The sequence below is a fragment of the Babylonia areolata genome, chromosome 32 (assembly GCF_041734735.1).
Source record: "Babylonia areolata isolate BAREFJ2019XMU chromosome 32, ASM4173473v1, whole genome shotgun sequence".
NCBI lineage: Eukaryota > Metazoa > Mollusca > Gastropoda > Neogastropoda > Buccinidae > Babylonia > Babylonia areolata.
In genome coordinates this window covers 821729-838584 of record NC_134907.1, presented here as the reverse complement: position 1 = coordinate 838584, position 16856 = coordinate 821729, and the positions used below count along the sequence as shown (strand labels likewise).

The 16856-nt window shown below is 46.7% G+C and overlaps 1 protein-coding gene and 1 long non-coding RNA gene across 7 annotated transcripts in view; both read right to left on the bottom strand.

Annotated features, from left to right (window-relative positions):
* Positions 1–200: 200 nt before the first annotated feature.
* LOC143276496 (uncharacterized) lies at positions 201–3852 on the bottom strand. Of its 2 annotated transcripts, XR_013053586.1 has the most exons (3): positions 2838–3840; positions 2481–2794; positions 201–2439 (listed from the first exon to the last, which is right to left on the bottom strand). It is a non-coding gene; the product is annotated as an uncharacterized LOC143276496 (long non-coding RNA). The 2 variants fall into 2 exon arrangements; XR_013053585.1 differs by having other exon boundaries at positions 2481–3852.
* Positions 3853–11781: 7929 nt separating this feature from the next.
* Positions 11782–16856, bottom strand: part of LOC143276519 (pyruvate dehydrogenase (acetyl-transferring) kinase, mitochondrial-like) — a 34638-nt gene continuing 29563 nt past the window's right edge. For all 5 annotated transcript variants that reach the window (XM_076581061.1, XM_076581062.1, XM_076581060.1 and 2 more), the window contains 2 exons: positions 14548–14772; positions 11782–12053 (listed from right to left, as the gene is read on the bottom strand). In XM_076581061.1, the coding sequence (XP_076437176.1) occupies positions 11799–12053; positions 14548–14772 (480 nt within the window). In that variant the 3' untranslated portion in view covers positions 11782–11798. The remainder of the gene's footprint in view (positions 12054–14547; positions 14773–16856) is intronic.

Genomic DNA, 16856 nt, shown 5'->3' with positions numbered 1-16856 from the left:
TAAACATTAATTTTTGTCTTTTATGCATGTTGAATGACAGTGACTTTCCTGTACTGTTTATGTGGTTTACACCACAAATGAATTTCTCTTGTTGAGGTAATAAAGCATTGTGTATTCTGTACACATACACACACCACACCAGACCCTTGAAATCTGTCGACAGACCGGCTCACTGCCACATAAACACACCACATGCCATCCTGTGTATGAAACAATTGTTCTCTTTGATCCAAAATGCTTTCCTTTTCATCCAACTACAAGGGAAACAACTCTGATTTTGACATTCATCCAGAGATCAGCACGGCTCAGTAATGCTGTATATACAGAGAGGGCTACATGTCATATATAGAGACATCTACATGTCACCCACCAAATCTACAGACAGAAAAAGATGCGTCAGTGCCGCAATATTCACCACAACAGCTGTGGTCTGTGCTGACTTCACAGGGTTACACATCCAACTTGGCCTCTACTGACACACACACACACCTTGTTAGTTACACGTCAGTCGTTAAAACCCACAGCAACTGCTTTCTATCATGGAAGGAGAAAAGACACCCAGCTCTCACACACACACACCTGGAAACATGCAACCCTCCATTCGACAATAATACACGGTTCACAGAATGTGAAGACCCCTCCCCCTAACTCTAATACACGGTTCACAGAAAGTGAAGACCCCTCCCCCTAACTCTAATACACGGTTCACAGAAAGTGAAGACCCCTCCCCCTAACTCTAATACACGGTTCACAGAAAGTAATACACGGTTCACAGAAAGTGAAGACCCCTCCACATAACTCTAATACACGGTTCACAGAAAGTGAAGACCCCTCCACATAACTCTAACACATGGTTCACAGAAAGAGAAGACCCCTCCACATAACTCTAATACACGGTTCACAGAAAGTGAAGACCCCTCCACATAACTCTAATACACGGTTTACAGAAAGTGAAGACCCCTCCACATAACTCTAAAATCATATATGCTTTCTGGAAGTGGTCCATAAATTTTTGTGAAGGCTGTACTTTTTATTGGAGTTTCAGTTTTCCTGGACAGCTGCTACAGACACCTTTTCAATCATTTTTTATTTATACCATCACACACACACATGCACAAACAGACCCAAACAAAAACAAACACACACTCACCATAACTGGGAATTTTCTGTTGAGGTTTCTGCTACACACACACACATATATATATCTATTACCTGAAGATACCACACCTGCATTCAAGTATGTATTTTTCAAGTCATGACGAACTCATGGACATCTCCAAAAAGAACACTGTCAACATGGAAATACTGGAATCAAGACTAGACAGACTGGACAGTTTTTCTGTTAACTTAGTCAGTTCAGTACTGACAATCCTACACACCAAGCATTCACACACACACACACACACACACACACACAGACAATCAGACAGACATCAAGCGAAGAGGATTCCACACACAGACCAGCCCAACACAACATGGCCAACACCGTACAAGGAAGGCAATGGAACGACACTGCGCCATTTATACTCAAATATCATCATCACAGAAAGAAAACACACATCACCAAAAAACAAACAATAACGGATTCATCATTGTCTGTAAAAATGAAGAACACATTGTTTATCACCAGAACTAAAGGAAAAGTATTTACACAATTTGTATTTGTGGGTGGGATGGGCAAGTGGATTAGCAGCAAAACAAGTACAATAATTGTCAAACCTTGGGGCAAAAATCAAACCAGCCTCTTTTTCCCTGTTGTGAAATAGGAACTTTCTGTACATGGCTCCAGCTCCTCTGGTTTTCACAACAGACCGAAAACAAAATTGATTTCTCGGATTTCAAGATTCCTTGTCAAAAAAAGAACAAAAAAAGTTGAGAATGCAACAGTGCTGAATTTCTAACCAATGACTTATTCTGAAAGACAGATAGATGTACACATAAACGGCACACAGATACAGTTATGTAAAAAGAAACTGATTTCAATGTTCTTTTGTTGAAATGGAAGAAAGAACTGGATGAAGGGCAGTGACAGTGACAGCAAAACATCGGGACCAAGCTGCCTTCTGTCCACTGTTCCTGTTTCACTGACCACCAGGACCAAGCTGCCTTCTGTCCACTTTTCCCGTTTCACTGACCACCAGGACCAAGCTGCCTTCTGTCCACTGTTCCACTGACCACCAGGACCAAGCTGCCTTCTGTCCACTGTTCCTGTTTCACTGACCACCAGGACCAAACTGCCTTCTGTCCACTGTTCCTGTTTCACTGACCACCAGGACCAAGCTGCCTTCTGTCCACTGTTCCTGTTTCACTGACCACCAGGACCAAGCTGCCTTCTGTCCACTGTTCCTGTTTCACTGACCACAGCCAACAGTCTGTACACAGCCCACTACTACACACACACACACTGCTGCTCTTGACAACCACCAACACAGACCACAACTACACACACACACACTGCTGCTCACACAGACCACAACTACACACACACACACACACACACTGCTGCTCTTGACAACCACCAACACAGACCACAACTACACACACACACTGCTGCTCACACAGACCACAACTACACACACACACTGCTGCTCTTGACAATCACCAACACAGACCACAACTACACACACTGCTGCTCTTGACAATCACCAACACAGACCACAACTACACACACACACACACACTGCTGCTCACACAGACCACAACTACACACACACACTGCTGCTCTTGACAATCACCAACACAGACCACAACTACACACACTGCTGCTCTTGACAATCACCAACACAGACCACAACTACACACACACACACACTGCTGCTCACACAGACCACAACTACACACACACACTGCTGCTCTTGACAATCACCAACACAGACCACAACTACACACACACACACACTGCTGCTCACACAGACCACAACTACACACACACACTGCTGCTCTTGACAATCACCAACACAGACCACAACTACACACACACACACACACTGCTGATCACACAGACCACAACTACACACACACACTGCTGCTCTTGACAACCACCAGCACAGACCACAACTACACACACTGCTGCTCTTGACAACCACCAACACAGACCACAACTACACACACTGCTGCTCTTGACAATCACCAACACAGACCACAACTACACACACACACACTGCTGCTCTTGACAACCACCAACACAGACCACAACTACACACACACACACTGCTGCTCTTGACAACCACCAACACAGACCACAACTACACACAACACACACTGCTGCTCTTGACAACCACCAACACAGACCACAACTACACACACTGCTGCTCTTGACAACCACCAGCACAGACCACAACTACACACACACTGCTGCTCTTGACAATTGCCAACACAGACCAGAATTGTGGATGTCAAACCTGTGGCAGGTTGAAGGACGAACTCCCTGCACACCCATCCACTGCCCTCTGTGCTTGCTGTGGTAATGTTGCACAGTGTATGATCAGCCATTCATGGCAGTTATCCTGACATGCACACAGTGTATAGATCAGCCATTCATGGCAGTTATCCTGACATGCACACAGTGTATAGATCAGCCATTCATGGCAGTCATCCCAACGTGCACAGTGTATAGATCAGCCATTCATGGCAGTTATCCCGACGTGCACAGTGTATAGATCAGCCATTCACGGCAGTTATCCCGACGTGCACACAGTGTATAGATCAGCCATTCACGGCAGTTATCCTGACGTGCACACAGTGTATAGATCAGCCATTCATGGCAGTTATCCTGACGTGCACACAGTGTATAGATCAGCCATTCACGGCAGTTATCCTGACATGCACACAGTGTATAGATCAGCCATTCATGGCAGTTATCCTGACCCATTCACGGCAGTTATCCTGACCCATTCACGGCAGTTATCCTGATGTGCACACAGTGTATAGATCAGCCATTCACGGCAGTTATCCTGACATGCACAGTGTATAGATCAGCCATTCATGGCAGTTATCCTGACATGCACATAGTGTATGGATCAGCCATTCACGGCAGTTATCCTGACATGCACATAGTGTATAGATCAGCCATTCATGGCAGTTATCCTGACCCATTCACGGCAGTTATCCTGACATGCACACAGTGTACAGATCAGCCATTCATGGCAGTTATCCTGATGTGGACACAGTGTATAGATCAGCCATTCATGGCAGTTATCCTGACCCATTCACGGCAGTTATCCTGACATGCACACAGTGTATAGATCAGCCATTCATGGCAGTTATCCTGACGTGCACACAGTGTATAGATCAGCCATTCATGGCAGTTATCCTGACCCATTCACGGCAGTTATCCTGCCATGCACGCAGTGTATAGATCTGCCATTCACGGCAGTTATCCCGACGTGCACACAGTGTATAGATCAGCCATTCATGGCAGTTATCCTGACGTGCACAGAGTGTATGATAAGCCATTCACGGCAGTTATCCTGACATGCACACAGTGTACAGATCAGCCATTCATGGCAGTTATCCTGACATGCACATAGTGTATAGATCAGCCATTCACGGCAGTTATCCTGACCCATTCACGGCAGTTATCCTGACGTGCACACAGTGTATGATAAGCCATTCACAGCAGTTATCCTGACCCATTCACGGCAGTTATCCTGATGTGGACACAGTGTATAGATCAGCCATTCATGGCAGTTATCCTGACCCATTCACGGCAGTTATCCTGACCCATTCACGGCAGTTATCCTGATGTGCACACAGTGTATAGATCAGCCATTCACGGCAGTTATCCTGACATGCACATAGTGTATAGATCAGCCATTCATGGCAGTTATCCTGACCCATTCACGGCAGTTATCCTGATGTGCACACTGTGTATAGATCAGCCATTCACGGCAGTTATCCTGACATGCACAGTGTATAGATCAGCCATTCATGGCAGTTATCCTGACATGCACATAGTGTATGGATCAGCCATTCACGGCAGTTATCCTGACATGCACATAGTGTATAGATCAGCCATTCATGGCAGTTATCCTGACCCATTCACGGCAGTTATCCTGACATGCACACAGTGTATAGATCAGCCATTCATGGCAGTTATCCTGATGTGGACACAGTGTATAGATCAGCCATTCATGGCAGTTATCCTGACCCATTCACGGCAGTTATCCTGACATGCACACAGTGTATAGATCAGCCATTCATGGCAGTTATCCTGATGTGGACACAGTGTATAGATCAGCCATTCATGGCAGTTATCCTGACCCATTCACGGCAGTTATCCTGCCATGCACGCAGTGTATAGATCTGCCATTCACGGCAGTTATCCCGACGTGCACACAGTGTATAGATCAGCCATTCACGGCAGTTATCCTGACGTGCACAGAGTGTATGATAAGCCATTCACGGCAGTTATCCTGACATGCACACAGTGTACAGATCAGCCATTCATGGCAGTTATCCTGACATGCACACAGTGTATAGATCAGCCATTCATGGCAGTTATCCTGACCCATTCACGGCAGTTATCCTGACGTGCACACAGTGTATAGATCAGCCATTCATGGCAGTTATCCTGATCCATTCACGGCAGTTATCCTGACATGCACACAGTGTATAGATCAGCCATTCATGGCAGTTATCCTGACCCATTCACGGCAGTTATCCTGATGTGGACACAGTGTATAGATCAGCCATTCATGGCAGTTATCCTGACCCATTCACGGCAGTTATCCTGACGTGCACACAGTGTATAGATCAGCCATTCATGGCAGTTATCCTGACCCATTCACGGCAGTTATCCTGACGTGCACACAGTGTATAGATCAGCCATTCATGGCAGTTATCCTGACCCATTCACGGCAGTTATCCTGACATGCACACAGTGTGTAGATCAGCCATTCACGGCAGTTATCCTGACATGCACACAGTGTATAGATCAGCCATTCATGGCAGTTATCCTGACCCATTCACGGCAGTTATCCTGACATGCACACAGTGTATAGATCAGCCATTCACGGCAGTTATCCTGATGTGGACACAGTGTATAGATCAGCCATTCATGGCAGTTATCCTGACCCATTCACGGCAGTTATCCCGACGTGCACACAGTGTATAGATCAGCCATTCATGGCAGTTATCCTGACCCATTCACGGCAGTTATCCTGACATGCACACAGTGTATAGATCAGCCATTCACGGCAGTTATCCTGACGTGCACAGAGTGTATGATAAGCCATTCACGGCAGTTATCCTGACATGCACACAGTGTACAGATCAGCCATTCATGGCAGTTATCCTGACATGCACACAGTGTATAGATCAGCCATTCACGGCAGTTATCCTGACGTGCACACAGTGTATAGATCAGCCATTCATGGCAGTTATCCTGACGTGCACACAGTGTATAGATCAGCCATTCATGGCAGTTATCCTGACGTGCACACAGTGTATAGATCAGCCATTCATGGCAGTTATCCTGACCCATTCACGGCAGTTATCCTGATGTGCACACAGTGTATAGATCAGCCATTCATGGCAGTTATCCTGACCCATTCACGGCAGTTATCCTGATGTGCACACAGTGTATAGATCAGCCATTCATGGCAGTTATCCTGACGTGCACACAGTGTATAGATCAGCCATTCACGGCAGTTATCCTGACATGCACACAGTGTATAGATCAGCCATTCACGGCAGTTATCCTGACGTGCACACAGTGTACAGATCAGCCATTCATGGCAGTTATCCTGACCCATTCACGGCAGTTATCCCGACATGCACACAGTGTATGATCAGCCATTCACGGCAGTTATCCTGACGTGCACACAGTGTATAGATCAGCCATTCATGGCAGTTATCCTGACGTGCACACAGTGTATGATCAGCCATTCACGGCAGTTATCCTGACGTGCACACAGTGTATAGATCAGCCATTCACGGCAGTTATCCTGACGTGCACACAGTGTATGATCAGCCATTCACGGCAGTTATCCTGACCCATTCACGGCAGTTATCCTGACATGCACACAGTGTATAGATCAGCCATTCATGGCAGTTATCCTGACCCATTCACGGCAGTTATCCTGACGTGCACACAGTGTATAGATCAGCCATTCATGGCAGTTATCCTGACCCATTCACGGCAGTTATCCTGACGTGCACACAGTGTATAGATCAGCCATTCATGGCAGTTATCCTGACCCATTCATGGCAGTTATCCTGACGTGCACACAGTGTATAGATCAGCCATTCATGGCAGTTATCCTGACCCATTCACGGCAGTTATCCTGACATGCACACAGTGTATAGATCAGCCATTCACGGCAGTTATCCTGACATGCACACAGTGTATAGATCAGCCATTCATGGCAGTTATCCTGACCCATTCACGGCAGTTATCCTGACATGCACACAGTGTATAGATCAGCCATTCACGGCAGTTATCCTGATGTGGACACAGTGTATAGATCAGCCATTCACGGCAGTTATCCTGACCCATTCACGGCAGTTATCCCGACGTGCACACAGTGTATAGATCAGCCATTCATGGCAGTTATCCTGACCCATTCACGGCAGTTATCCTGACGTGCACAGAGTGTATGATAAGCCATTCACGGCAGTTATCCTGACATGCACACAGTGTACAGATCAGCCATTCATGGCAGTTATCCTGACATGCACACAGTGTATAGATCAGCCATTCACGGCAGTTATCCTGACGTGCACACAGTGTATAGATCAGCCATTCATGGCAGTTATCCTGACGTGCACACAGTGTATAGATCAGCCATTCATGGCAGTTATCCTGACGTGCACACAGTGTATAGATCAGCCATTCATGGCAGTTATCCTGACCCATTCACGGCAGTTATCCTGATGTGCACACAGTGTATAGATCAGCCATTCATGGCAGTTATCCTGATGTGCACACAGTGTATAGATCAGCCATTCATGGCAGTTATCCTGACGTGCACAGTGTATAGATCAGCCATTCACGGCAGTTATCCTGACGTGCACAGTGTATAGATCAGCCATTCATGGCAGTTATCCTGACATGCACACAGTGTATGATCAGCCATTCACGGCAGTTATCCTGATGTGCACACAGTGTATAGATCAGCCATTCATGGCAGTTATCCTGACCCATTCACGGCAGTTATCCTGACATGCACACAGTGTATGATCACCCATTCACGGCAGTTATCCTGACGTGCACACAGTGTATAGATCAGCCATTCACGGCAGTTATCCTGACGTGCACACAGTGTATGATCAGCCATTCACGGCAGTTATCCTGACCCATTCACGGCAGTTATCCTGACATGCACACAGTGTATAGATCAGCCATTCATGGCAGTTATCCTGACCCATTCACGGCAGTTATCCTGACATGCACACAGTGTATAGATCAGCCATTCATGGCAGTTATCCTGACCCATTCATGGCAGTTATCCTGACATGCACACAGTGTATAGATCAGCCATTCATGGCAGTTATCCTGACATGCACACAGTGTATAGATCAGCCATTCACGGCAGTTATCCTGACCCCTTCACGGCAGTTATCCTGACGTGCACACAGTGTATGATAAGCCATTCACAGCAGTTATCCTGACCCATTCACGGCAGTTATCCTGATGTGGACACAGTGTATAGATCAGCCATTCATGGCAGTTATCCTGACCCATTCACGGCAGTTATCCTGACGTGCACACAGTGTATAGATCAGCCATTCATGGCAGTTATCCTGACCCATTCATGGCAGTTATCCTGACGTGCACAGTGTATAGATCAGCCATTCATGGCAGTTATCCTGACCCATTCACGGCAGTTATCCTGACATGCACACAGTGTGTAGATCAGCCATTCACGGCAGTTATCCTGACATGCACACAGTGTATAGATCAGCCATTCATGGCAGTTATCCTGACCCATTCACGGCAGTTATCCTGACATGCACACAGTGTATAGATCAGCCATTCACGGCAGTTATCCTGATGTGGACACAGTGTATAGATCAGCCATTCACGGCAGTTATCCTGACCCATTCACGGCAGTTATCCCGACGTGCACACAGTGTATAGATCAGCCATTCATGGCAGTTATCCTGACCCATTCACGGCAGTTATCCTGACATGCACACAGTGTATAGATCAGCCATTCACGGCAGTTATCCTGACGTGCACACAGTGTATAGATCAGCCATTCATGGCAGTTATCCTGACGTGCACACAGTGTATAGATCAGCCATTCATGGCAGTTATCCTGACGTGCACACAGTGTATAGATCAGCCATTCATGGCAGTTATCCTGACCCATTCACGGCAGTTATCCTGATGTGCACACAGTGTATAGATCAGCCATTCATGGCAGTTATCGTTACCCATTCACGGCAGTTATCCTGATGTGCACACAGTGTATAGATCAGCCATTCATGGCAGTTATCCTGACGTGCACACAGTGTATAGATCAGCCATTCACGGCAGTTATCCTGACATGCACACAGTGTATAGATCAGCCATTCACGGCAGTTATCCTGACGTGCACACAGTGTACAGATCAGCCATTCATGGCAGTTATCCTGACCCATTCACGGCAGTTATCCTGACCCATTCACGGCAGTTATCCTGACATGCACACAGTGTATGATCAGCCATTCACGGCAGTTATCCTGACGTGCACACAGTGTATAGATCAGCCATTCATGGCAGTTATCCTGACCCATTCACGGCAGTTATCCTGACATGCACACAGTGTATAGATCAGCCATTCATGGCAGTTATCCTGACGTGCACACAGTGTATGATCAGCCATTCACGGCAGTTATCCTGACGTGCACACAGTGTATAGATCAGCCATTCACGGCAGTTATCCTGACCCATTCACGGCAGTTATCCTGACATGCACACAGTGTATAGATCAGCCATTCATGGCAGTTATCCTGACCCATTCACGGCAGTTATCCTGACGTGCACACAGTGTATAGATCAGCCATTCATGGCAGTTATCCTGACCCATTCATGGCAGTTATCCTGACATGCACACAGTGTATGATCTGCCATTCACGTCAGTTATCCTGACGTGCACAGAGTGTATGATCAGCCAGTCACGGCAGTTATCCTGACCCATTCACGCCAGTTATCCCGACACGCACACTGCCAGCCAGCCTATCAGCCATCTACACGAAACTTTCGTAACAGTTTTGGAATATCTTCACACCTGTCTGTCTATCAGATCAATTCTCCATGGCAGCTGCAGTGGATACTGTTTGTCCTTCACCTGACCACCTGCAAAATCCGTCCTCACAAAATGCTGTTTGTCCTTCACCTGACCACCTGCAAAGTCCGTCCTCACAAAATGCTGTTTGTCCTTCACCTGACCACCTGCAAAGTCCGTCCTCACAAAATGCTGGAACGTTACTGTGTGTGTCATTTTTTCCAAAATAACACCTTAAATAAAAAAAAAAGCTAAAAAACAGCTATGCGAGTGACATTTTTTCAATCACAGCCCAAGAAAAGCTCAAAAGCATCCATATCTTATATTTTACTTTAGAAAAGAAAAAGAAAAGAAAAAAACAGAGCTTCAGAAAATTGCAAAAAACAGTATGCAAGTCTGACTATCTGAAGTACGGGCCTAGCTGTGACAGGTTTATCAGGACAGCACCGGGAAGGCACGTCACCTCATTTCACCCCCACCTGTGAAATCACCTGGCAACCACCACCACCATCACCTCAGAACGATGCCACATCTCAACAGCACTGGCTCCTATGTCTATGGTCAACAGCTGTTTTCTCTCTCATTTTCTGTGTGCTGACAAGGGTGTGTATACTTGTCTGTGAGTATGTGTGTTGATGTATGCATGTTTGTGTGAATGTGAGTGTGTGTGAATGTGTGTGTTGATGTATTTGTGCTTGTATGTTTGCATTCATGTATGCACGCACATGCACATGTGTGTGTGTGTGTGTGTGTGTGTGTGTGTGTGTGCAAGGGTGAATGCATTTTCCTGAGGTAGCAGGAGATGGAATTTATCAGTATGGAAAAGAAAAGGTGTGTGAGTGAGGGGACAGTTACTAGGTGAACAGTTACCAGGGGGACAGTTACAAGGGACATTGTAACCATGGGAGCAGGTACCAAGGGGACAGTTACAAGGGGCATTGTAACCATGGGGACAGTTACCAGGGGAGCAGGTACCAAGGGGACAGTTACCAGGGGCATTGTAACCATGGGGACAGTTACCAGGGGCATAGTTACCGCAGGAACAGTCTGCATGGGGCACATTTACCAAGTGCATAGTTACCATGGGGACAGTTACCAGGGACTCATTTACCAAGTGCATAGTTACCAGGGGCACAGTCACCAGGGGGAAGGTTACAAGGGTTATAGTTACCAAGGTGACATTTACCAAGGGGACAGTTACCAGGTGCACATTTACCATGGGGAAGGTTGCCAGGGGCACAGTTACTATGGGGACAATTACCAAGGGGATGGTTACCAAGGGGACAGTTTCCATGGGGACGGTTCACAAGGGGACAGTTGCCAAGGCGATGGTTACCAAGGGGATGGCTACTAAGGGGGCAATCCACAAGCCCATTTCAAACATACAAAGAATATGGATTTTTCTGCATTCCAGCCACCCTGTGCTTACACGTGACAGATCTCGGGTCTCACCTCTCTAAACACTATCAATCAAGCGGAAAACAAACCCAAACTGTACACAACTGCTGACAAAACCAAGATCTCCACCCACCCCCACCCCATCTGTGTCTCTCCCTCCCCCAAGTCTCTCACAGTGATCTCCCCTCAGTCCACGCAGCTCTCTCTGTCCTCCGCTCCCCTTACTGCTGGCACTGCTAGGGGGGTGGGTGACGGTGTGGGTGTGGGTGTGGGTGCTATCTGACGACAGAAGGCTAGGGAGGACAGCGACCTCTGGGGGATGTTGCCGGGCGACCAGGTCTGCTTGGAGCTCCAGTCGTTGACGGGTCGGTCAGTGTTGTACATCTTGGAGGCTGTGCGGTTATAGACTGGCAGCAGTTCGTTGGCCTCGTCTGACAACACCTGTAAACACACATCGTCATCGTCACTGTTATCATCATCTGATGATTATAGACTGGCAGCAGTTCGTTGGCCTCGTCTGACAACACCTGTAAACACACATCGTCATCATCACTGTTATCATCATCTGATGATTATAGACTGGCAGCAGTTCATTGGCCTCGTCTGACAACACCTGTAAACACACATCGTCATCATCACTGTTATTATCATCTGATGATTATAGACTGGCAGCAGTTCGTTGGTCTCGTCTGACAACACCTGTAAACACACATCGTCATCGTCACTGTTATCATCATCCGATGGTTATAGACTGGCAGTGTTTTGTTGGCATCATTTGACAACACCTGTAAACACACATCGTCATCATCATTGTCACTGTAATCATCATGTGATATCTGATGAACTCCAAGAACTGTGTTTACCAGGTGATGTCTGATGAACTAAATGAACTGTTAACCAGGTGATGTCTGATGAACTAAATGAACTGTTAACCAGATGATGTCTGATGAACCCAATGAACTGTTTACCAGGTGATGTCTGATGAACCCAATGACCTGTTTACCAGGTGATGTCTGATAACCCAATGAACTGTTAACCAGGTGATGTCTGATGAACTGTTTACCAGGTGATGTCTGATGAACCCAATGACCTGTTTACCAGGTGATGTCTGATGAACCCAATGAACTGTTAACCAGGTGATGTCTGATGAACCCAATGAACTGTTTACCAGGTGATGTCTGGTGAACTAAATGAACTGTTAACCAGGTGATGTCTGATGAACCCAATGAACTGTTTACCAGGTGATGTCTGATGAACCCAATGAACTGTTTACCAGGTGATGTCTGGTGAACTAAATGAACTGTTAACCAGGTAATGTCTGATGAACCCAATGAACTGTTAACCAGGTGATGTCTGATGAACTGTTTACCAGGTGGTCTGATGAACCCAATGAACTGTTAACCTGGTGATGTCTGATGTACCCAATGAACTGTTAACCAGGTGATGTCTGATGAACCCAATGAGCTGTGTGTGCACTGTTTGATGATGATGATAATGGTGATGGTGGTGGTGGTGGTGGTGGTGATGATGACGAAGATAATGATGGAGATGATGATGGTGGAGATGATGATAATGGTGATGATGATGATGACTTTTCCAAAGATGATGTGTATACATCATGTACTGTCAGACAATAGCTCTTTCAGGTAGACATAACTGTAACACGATAACTCTCTTTCAGGTAGATATAACTGTAACCCCATAACTCTCCTTCAGAAAGATATAACTAACACCATAACTCTCCTTCAGAAAGATATAACTGTAACCCCATAACTCTCCTTCAGGTAGATATAACTGTAACACCATAACTCTCCTTCAGGTAGATATAACTAACACCATAACTCTCCTTCAGGTAGATATAACTAACACCATAACTCTCCTTCAGGTAGATATAACTAACACCATAACTCTCTTTCAGGTGGATATAACTGTAACACCATAACTCTCCTTCAGAAAGATATAACTAACACCATAACTCTCCTTCAGAAAGATATAACTAACACCATAACTCTCCTTCAGAAAGATATAACTAACACCATAACTCTCCTTCAGAAAGATATAACTGTAACACCATAACTCTCCTTCAGAAAGATATAACTGTAACACCATAACTCTCCTTCAGGTAGATATAACTGTAACACCATAACTCTCTTTCAGGTAGATATAACTGTAACACCATAACTCTCCTTCAGGTAGATATAACTAACACCATAACTCTCCTTCAGAAAGATATAACTGTAACCCCATAACTCTCCTTCAGAAAGATATAACTAACACCATAACTCTCCTTCAGAAAGATATAACTGTAACACCATAACTCTCCTTCAGGTAGATATAACTAACACCATAACTCTCCTTCAGGTAGATATAACTGTAACACCATAACTCTCCTTCAGGTAGATATAACTGTAACACCATAACTCTCTTTCAGGTAGATATAACTGTAACCCCATAACTCTTTCAGGTAGATATAACACCATAACTCTCCTTCAGGTAGATATAACTGTAACACCATAACTCTCCTTCAGGTAGATATAACTAACACCATAACTCTCCTTCAGGTAAATAAGTCCAAGCGTTATACCATAACTCACCTTCAGGTAGATTAAGTACAATCCTAGGAATACCCTTCATGCAGATTACGTACAATCCTAGGAATCCCCTTCAGGTAGATTAAGTACAATCCTAGGAATCCCCTTCAGGTAGATTAAGAACAATACTAGGAATCCCCTTCAGGTAGATTAAGTACAATCCTAGGAATCCCCTTCAGGTAGATTAAGAACAATACTAGGAATCACCTTCAGGTAGATGGAACCATAATATGTAAATCACCTTCAGGTAAATGGAGGCATGAAAGGTAAATCCCCTTCAGGTACAAAAAAAACATTAAACATAACTCACCTTCAGGTAGATATAAGCCTAACACACAACTCACCTTGAGATAGATGTAAGCATCCATGCCATATCCCTCCATAGTGGAGAGGACCAGGTCTCCCTGGAAGTAGCGTGCGTACAGGCGGGACAAAGGCAGGCCATAGCCATAGCCGGCTAGAGGGGCAGACAAGTTGTCAGAGCGCGACGGTTCTGGAGCAGTGGAGTACATGTACTGGAACAGGAGGTCTTGCTTGGACCGTGCGATGCCTCCCCCCTTGTCCGACAGCTGTCAGTCAGGGACAGACAGGGACGTCATTACCATGCCATGCCCCTCCCCCCTTGTCAGACAGCTGTCAGTCAGGGACAGACAGGGACGTCATTACCATGCCATGCCCCTCCCCCCTTGTCTGACAGCTGTCAGTCAGGGACAGACACGGACATCATTACCATGCCATGCCCCTCCCCCATGACAGACAGCTGTCATTCAGGGACAGACACGGACATCATTACCATGCCATGCCCCTCCCCCCTCGTCCAACAGCTGTCATTCAGGGACAGACAGGGACGTCATTACCATGCCATCCCCCTCCCCCCTTGTCCGACAGCTCAGTCAGGGACAGACACGGACATCATTACCATGCCATGCCCCTCCCCCCTTGTCCGACAGCTGTCAGTCAGGGACAGACAGGGACGTCATTACCATGCCATCCCCCTCCCCCTATGTCAGACAGCTGTCAGTCAGGGAGAGACAGGGACGTCATTTCTATGCTATGCCCCTCCCCCCTTGTCAGACAGCTGTCAGGGGCAGACAGGGACGTCATTTCCATGCCATGCCCCTCCCCCCTTGTCAGACAGCTGTCAGTCAGGGACAGACAGGGACGTCATTACCATGCCATGCCCCTCCCCCCTTGTCAGACAGCTGTCAGGGACAGACAGGGATGTCATTTCCATGCCATGCCCCTCCCCCCATGTCAGACAGCTGTCAGTCAGGGACAGACAGGGACGTCATTACCATGCCATGCCCCGCCCCCTTTGTCTGACAGCTGTCAGTCAGGGACGTCATTACCATGCCATGCCCCTCCCCCCTTGTCCGACAGCTGTCAGGGACATAACCATGCCATTACCAGCGACGTCATTACCACGCCAGCATGACAGGTAGAGTAATAGACTGTTTCACACTGTCGGCATGACAGAGACAGAAATAGACACTGTTTCACACAGATCATGTCAGAGATGTGTGTGATGTGGTGAGGTGTAGTGTGATGTGGTGTGGTGTGGTGTGATGTGACACACACCTTGATACAAAGGTCCTCCTGCCCCTTATAGATCATGATGGAGATGTGTGATGTGATGTGATGTGATGTGATGTGGTGTGGTGTGGTGTGATGTGGTGTGATGTGATGCGATGTGACACACACCTTGATACACAGGTCTTCCTGCCCATTACAGATCATGATGGAGATGTGGTGTGATGTGGTGTGGTGTGATGTGGTGTGATGTGATGTGGTGTGGTGTGGTGTGATGTGGTGTGATGTGATGCGATGTGACACACACCTTGATACACAGGTCTTCCTGCCCCTTACAGATCATGATGGAGATGTGGTGTGATGTGGTGTGGTGTGATGTGGTGTGATGTGATGCGATGTGAAACACACCTTGATACACAGGTCTTCCTGCCCATTACAGATCATGATGGAGATGTGGTGTGGTGTGGTGTGATGTGATGTGATGTGATGTGATGTGGTGTGATGTGGTGTGATGTGACGCGATGTGACACACACCTTGATACACAGGTCTTCCTGCCCCTTACAGATCATGACGGAGATGTGGTGTGATGTGGTGTGATGTGGTGTGGTGTGATGTGGTGTGGTGTGATGTGGTGTGGTGTGGTGTGATGTGGTGTGATGTGATGCGATGTGACACACACCTTGATACACAGGTCTTCCTGCCCCTTACAGATCATGATGGAGATGTGGTGTGATGTGGTGTGGTGTGATGTGGTGTGGTGTGGTGTGATGTGGTGTGGTGTGATGCGATGTGACACACACCTTGATACACAGGTCTTCCTGCCCCTTACAGATCATGACGGAGATGTGGTGTGGTGTGATGTGGTGTGATGTGATGCGATGTGACACACACCTTGATACACAGGTCTTCCTGCCCCTTACAGATCATGACGGAGATGTGGTGTGATGTGATGTGGTGTGATGTGGTGTGATGTGATGTGGTGTGGTGTGATGTGGTGTGATGTGATGCGATGTGACACACACCTTGATACACAGGTCTTCCTGCCCCTTACAGATCATGACGGAGATGTGGTGTGATGTGGTGTGGTGTGGTGTGGTGTGGTGTGATGTGATGTGATGCGAT